The 6,974-nt window shown below is 39.9% G+C and overlaps 1 protein-coding gene across 1 annotated transcript; it reads left to right on the forward strand.

The window, feature by feature from the left end:
* Positions 1-616: 616 nt before the first annotated feature.
* KIF2B (kinesin family member 2B) lies at positions 617-2,952 on the forward strand. The gene has a single exon (XM_011960001.1). It carries the CDS (start codon positions 767-769, stop codon positions 2,786-2,788), a length of 2,022 nt encoding a protein of 673 aa, XP_011815391.1. The 5' UTR covers positions 617-766; the 3' UTR covers positions 2,789-2,952.
* The last annotated feature ends 4,022 nt before the right edge of the window (positions 2,953-6,974 follow it).

Below are 6,974 nucleotides of genomic sequence, written 5' to 3' on the forward strand. Positions count from 1 at the left end.
AGCCACTTGGAATGTGATAAACCTGCTGTGTTTGCTGTACGAAAGGAAGTTTCATATTAGCAAATTACCACAACTACCTGCTACATTCGACTCATTTTGATTTTGTAATGAGAAAGCTGATTAAACTGTAGTAACTTTAAGTTGTGACTCTTAAACAAGTCACACGTTTTAACGAGGTGAAAAAACAAAGATGGCAGGTTTGAGGACCCTTTCTGGGATCCTGTTGAATATCGAAGGCTGAGATTTGCAAATAACTCTACCTTCATCGGTTTCCACTGATCACTGGAGAGTTAAAGTTTAAGGGAACTTCATAGCAATTCTCAAATTAAAGCCCTGAGCTTTGGGACTGCCAGCCAAGGCCTCCTGGGAGAATGGATACTTCCAAAGCTTAGGTAAAGGTACATGGGATATATAAATTAAATTTCAACTCCATGCTTCCCATTGCTTCTCTGTTACCTGTTCTTTCTTGCTGTGATCCAGAGAGTGCGCCACATCCTCCTCCAACTCCTTCACCCTCACTGGCAGAGAACAATCTCTCCATCCCTTTTTGCTCCCGCACCGTTCACTCCTAAGCCCTAGGTTCTGCCGCCTCTTCTCATCCTTTTGTGACGTAGTGGCCCCAGGCCGGGCCCTGGCGCACTAGGCTCACAAAGGCAGGCACAGACTTCAACCCTGCTCAGTGTTCTGGGCGCTTCAGGCTGGCTTGGGTCCTGCTGCTCCAACCCCAAGGGCCCTGGCGTGCGCCCTGATACCTCCATCACTCACCATGGCCAGTCAATTCTGCCTCCCTGTATGCCCACGCCTCTCGCCCCTGAAACTCTTGAAGCCACATTTCGGAGACATCCAAGTGGGCATCTACGTGGCGATCCAGCGCAGCGACAAGCGGATGCACCTCGCTGTGGTCACAGAGATCAACAGAGAAAATTCTTGGGTCACGGTAGAGTGGGTGGAGAAAGCAGTCAAAAAAGGCAAGAAGATTGACCTGGAGACCATACTCCTGCTGAATCCAGCTCTGAACTCCGCTGAAGACCCCATGCCACCTCCGCCCGTATCCCCTTTGGCTCCAGCGCCCTCTTCGGCCATCGGGGACCAGAGTACCGCCACGAAACGGGTTGTGATGATCCCCCAGAAAAACAAAACAGCCTCAGGGGACAGCCTGGATGTGAGGGTCCCCAGCAAACCTTGTCTGATGAAGCAGAAAAAGTCTGCCTGCCTCCAGGAAATCGAGAAAGTGCAGAAGCAGCGGGAAAAGCGCAGGCGGCTGCAGCAGGAGATCCGAGCTAGACGCGCCCTCGATGTCAATACCAGAAACCCGAACTACGAGATCATGCACATGATCGAAGAGTATCGCAGGCACCTGGACAGCAGCAAGATCTCAGTCCTGGAGCCCCCGCAAGAACATCGCATCTGCGTCTGCGTGAGGAAGCGGCCTCTCAACCAGCGAGAGACCACCTTGAAGGACCTGGATATCATCACCGTCCCCTCGGACAATGTGGTTATGGTGCATGAGTCCAAGCAAAAGGTGGACCTCACTCGCTACCTGGAGAACCAGACCTTCTGTTTCGACCATGCCTTCGACGACAAAGCCTCCAACGAGTTGGTGTACCAGTTCACCGCCCAGCCACTGGTGGAGTCCATCTTCCGCAAGGGCATGGCCACCTGCTTTGCCTATGGGCAGACGGGCAGTGGGAAGACGTACACCATGGGTGGAGACTTTGCAGGAAGGGCCCAAGATCGTTCTAAGGGCATTTATGCTCTGGTGGCACAAGATGTCTTTCTCCTGCTCAGAAACTCCATATATGAGAAGCTGGACCTCAAAGTCTATGGGACATTTTTTGAGATTTATGGGGGCAAGGTGTATGATTTGTTGAACTGGAAGAAAAAACTGCAAGTCCTTGAGGATGGCAATCATCAAATCCAAGTGGTCGGGCTGCAGGAGCAAGAGGTGTGTTGTGTGGAGGAAGTGCTGAACCTGGTGGAAATAGGGAATAGCTGTCGGACTTCCAGGCAAACATCTGTCAACACTCACTCATCCAGGAGCCACGCAGTTTTCCAGATCATCCTGAAGTCAGGAGGGAAACTGCATGGCAAGTTTTCCCTCGTTGATTTAGCTGGGAATGAAAGGGGAGCAGATACGACCAATGCCAGCCGGAAAAGGCAGCTGGAAGGGGCAGAGATTAACAAGAGTCTCCTAGCCCTCAAAGAATGTATTCTGGCTTTGGGTCAGAACAAGCCTCATACCCCATTCAGAGCCAGCAAACTCACACAGGTGCTCCGGGACTCCTTTATAGGCCAGAACTCCTCCACTTGCATGATTGCTACTATCTCTCCAGGGATGACCTCTTGTGAAAACACCCTGAACACTTTAAGATATGCAAACAGAGTAAAAGAATTAAATGCAGCTATAAGGCCCTACCATCGTGGCCTCTATCCAATTGGACATGAGGCATCAAGGATGTTGAAAAGTCACATCGGAAATTCAGAAATGTCCCTTCAGAGGGAAGGATTTATTAAAATACCTTGTGTACAGAGTGAGAAGCAGCAGAAAGAGATTGAAGATGTTGAAAGATCCACTCTTTTAGAGAAGGATAGCACAGCTTCAAGGAAGGGATCTAGCCAATGGCTGGAGAACATCCAGGAGAGAACTGGTGGAGTAAACCATGATGTTGATTTTTGTATCGCCCAGTCTTTGTCCATTTTGGAGCAGAAAATTGGTGTTCTGACCGAGATCCAAAAGAAACTGAAATTATTACGAGCTGACCTCCACGTGAAGAGCAAGGCAGAGTGAAGCCAATGGCAAGAGATCAAGTCCGAAATGCTGCATTGCTGCAGTTTCCACCACTCGTATACAGGAAAACTGTCCAAATTATCTAAATATAAAGATCCTCTTGAAAAAGCTTAAAACATCTTAAAATATGCTGATGCGAAACATGCTCTTTCTTCTGCTTCTGTATTTCTGTAGCTTGTTTTCATCCTGCTGAACAGTAGTTTTCAACAGGCAATGATTCCTCCCCACCCCCCACCAGAACATTTGGCAATATCTGGAAACATTTTTGATTGTCACAACTGGCGGGGTGATGAGGATACTGGCATACAATGGGTTGAGGACCAGAAATGCTGAACATTCTAAAATGTTAAACATTCTAAAATATACAGCAGCAGTCCCCAACCTTTTTGACACCACTGACCGGTTTTGTGGAAGAGAGTTTTTCCACGGGTGGGATTGGGGATGAAACCGTTCCACTTCAGACCATCAGGCATTATTAGTCTCCTAAGGAGCGTGCAACAACCCAGATCCCTCGCATGCACAGTTCAAAGTAGGGTTCGTGCTCCTTAAGAATCTAATGTTTCGGCTGATCTGACAGGAGGCGGAGTTTAGGTGGTCATGCCCGCTCACTGCCAGCTTACCTTCTATTTTGTAGTCTGGTTCCCAAAAGACCACAGACCTACCGGTCTGCAGCCCAGGGACTGAGGACCCTGAAGTGTACAGGACAGCTTCTCACAGCAGGTAACTATCCTGTTACAAACATCAATGGTATGGAGGTAGAGAAACCCTGCTGTAGGAGAAACCGGCTGTGATGAAAGCAGATACACTACATTTCCAGCTGGAAAGCAAAACACTGTGAGTTAAAGGAAATACATTGAAAGACATCAAGGGTACACAATGGAGTAAATCTAAGGATACCACTCATGAATCTTTCTCTTGCATTGCTGTTTAGATTCAAATGGTTTTTAAGATCTAATCATACTGGGAGGCTGGATTTTCCTTGAAACCGTGTATGAGAGCCTAGAATTGAGAGGGCCTTTTTAAAAGAAACATTTGAGTTGAAATGGCAAAGTACTGTACTCCCTAGGAGTGATTAAAGTGCGTGTGTGTAGGGGTGTGCGTGTGTGTGTGTATGTGTGTGTGTATGTGTGCACGTTTTGCATAAGTAGGGCTTTGTTGTCTATGGTGTCTTAAATTTTTTTTTTCCTCACACACTCTTTACCACATATTGTATTTATATGCTTCACGTAAAAAGCCTTCCTGTATCAAATTGGAGCAGGATATAAGTCAGCAAAACAGTAGAAAAACTTCCACCTAGAAATGGAACACATCCCATAAATACTTCAAAAGTAGTGTCAGAAACATTGACACCTTAGATTGATCAGATATTTGAAACATTTTCCTGATTCGAGGATCACAAAATCCATTCTCGCTTTTTAAAAAAAAGCTAATCTGATATGTAAATACAAATCTAATAAATAATACATGCAGCAAACTAATTAATTAGCAAACATTATATAAAATACTGTAACAAAAAAGAAAGATCTTTTGGTTTCACATCTTATCAGTTCCAAATTCTTTTTAAAAAGAACTAAATGGAAATGATTTGCAAAAAAAAAAAAAATGCATGGCAGATTGAGGAAATTTAAACAACACATAGTCTCCCAATTTTGCTACTCTTATTATTTTCATAAGTTTGCCTAAAAGTTACAAAGGCCTCATTAACATTAGGATCACTGACACATTACTATAGAGTAGAATAATAATGTCCTAGCAAAAACTATCAGTGTGAAACAATAAGGATGGCTGTGAACATCTGGTCTTTTGTAATTAATATTTGTGGTCTTTAAAACACAAACACACACACACACACTTAGTAGTGCTTTGATTGGATTGCATTACATCAATACATTAACTTGATAAAGATTAATATCGTTACAATTTTGAGTCTTCAATCCATGAATACTCATCTTAGAAGTTTATGTAGTTCTTTATTAATTTCTCTCATTAATCTTTTGTAATTGTCCATGTTGAGGTGTTACATCCTTTTCATTAAAACCATGATTAGATAGTCAATTAGATTATCAATGATTTTAAGGCTCATCTAAATTTTATCACATTTAAATGTAATTTTCAAACTATTCCTAATGTATACGGGAAAAGTTGGTGTTTGTGTTTGGACTTTTTCATTTAATGATAAATTCACTTACTAATTCTAATAGAATTTAAAATATATTATGTTGGATGTGTTTAGGTACATAATTACGGTATTTGTTAGTGATAAAAATGTTGTTTCTCCCCTTCCAATTTTTATTCCTTTTATTCAAAAGTATATACTTTTATTATCTTATTCCCATAAGGCCTCGTATGTAATGTTGAGTAGAAAAAGTCATAACAGGAATTACCTCGTTCTCTATCTCACAAGAAAATATTTTGATAGTTTAGCAATCAGTATAGTTTAGTGGTTCGACTTTTGTACACAGACCAATCTTATCGGATTCAGAATTTCTTTATCTATATGTAGTTATTGTTAATGAGTGCTAAATTTTATCCTGTCTTTTCTTCATCTATTTAGATGATCATATGGTATTTTCCTTTAGTCTCTAAGTGTAAAGAATTGCAATAACTTTTCAAATGTTAGATTAATCTTGCTTTTTGAAACAAATTCAACTTATACTTTTTTATGCATCGCTGAATTAGAAATATTAGGTTAAGATTTTTGTGTCTATATTCATGAGAGATATTATACTATAATTTTCTTTTGATATCTTTCTCAGGGATTGGAATTAGATTTGTTAATTCTATAAAACAAAATGAGAAGCCTATTCTCTTTTTCATTTTCGGAAATCATTGTTTTTTTTGTTTGTTTGTTTTTTGTTTTTTTTGTTGAGGTGGAGTCTCGCTCTGTCACCAAGGCTGGAGTGCAATGGCAACACCTCAGCTCACTGCAACCACCACCTCCTGGATTCAAGTGATTCTCCTGTTTCAGCCTCCAGAGTAGCTGGGATTACAGGTGCTTGCCACCACGTCAGGCTAATTTTTGTATTTTTAGTAGAGACAGGGTTTCGCCATGTTGGCCAGGCTGGTCTCAGACTCCTGACCTCTGGTGATCCACCCACTTCAAACTCCCAAAGTGCTGGGATTACACGTGGGAGCCACCACACCAGGCTGGATATGATTTCTATTAAATTTTTGTTAAATACTTCAAAGCCTTCTGGCTCTGGAGTTACCTTTATGACAAAATTTTCTAGATTATTTTAATGGAAATAATATTATTCAAGTTCAGACTTAATATTTTTCTCATACCAGTTTTAATAAATTTTATTAATTTATTCTCATAAAACTATACTATAGTCATTATCTATCATGTCCATATTATTGATTTCTTTTTGATCCTGATACTGGTAAATTATGTCTTCTCTTTTTTATTGTTAATCAGACTTGTTAAATGTTTGTGAATTATATTAGTTTTTTCAAGGAAATTACTCTTAGCTATTTTCTTGATTGTGTTTGGTTTTATTTTATTAATTCCATTTTCCTTCTTTCTGTTTAATTTCCACTTTTTTCATTTTATTAATTTCTATGCTTACATAATAAATTTGTCATCCTTTTATGATTATTCTTTTAACTATTGCTTTTAGTTAATCTACATTATATTTTTATTATTCAAAAACTTGAATACTCAAATATTCAAAGTATTTATTTTCTAATTTTCACTTACCAATAAGGTATTAAAAGCATTGTTATATGCCTATTTTTAAATTTGTTTAATCATGTTGTTCAAATATTTTATAACACTTATTTATCCTTCACCATGATATTAAATTCTTAACATTTAATTGTAGGCTTAATTACTTTTCCTTTTAATTCTGACAGTTTTCAGCTTATATCTTTTGAGGTTATGTTCTAGTTGCATATAAATTTGGGGTTTTATCTATGCCTGCTGAGTTCACAGTTTTAACATACTAAATGTTTCTCTTTGTTTCTCACAATTTTTCTTGAATTAAATTATGCATTTCCTAATATTCATATAGAGAATATTTTGCTTTATTTTAGTTTGTATTTCTATGGTATATACTATCCTGCCCTTTTATTTTGAAACTTTCTGTTCTTTACAGCTAAGATTAATTCTTTATAAAAATATATAATTGGGGGGGCGGAGCAAGATGGCCGAATAGGAACAGCTCCAGTCTCCAACTCCCAGCGC

This window comes from Colobus angolensis, unplaced genomic scaffold, assembly GCF_000951035.1.
Source record: "Colobus angolensis palliatus isolate OR3802 unplaced genomic scaffold, Cang.pa_1.0 Scaffold50, whole genome shotgun sequence".
NCBI classification, from domain to species: domain Eukaryota; kingdom Metazoa; phylum Chordata; class Mammalia; order Primates; family Cercopithecidae; genus Colobus; species Colobus angolensis.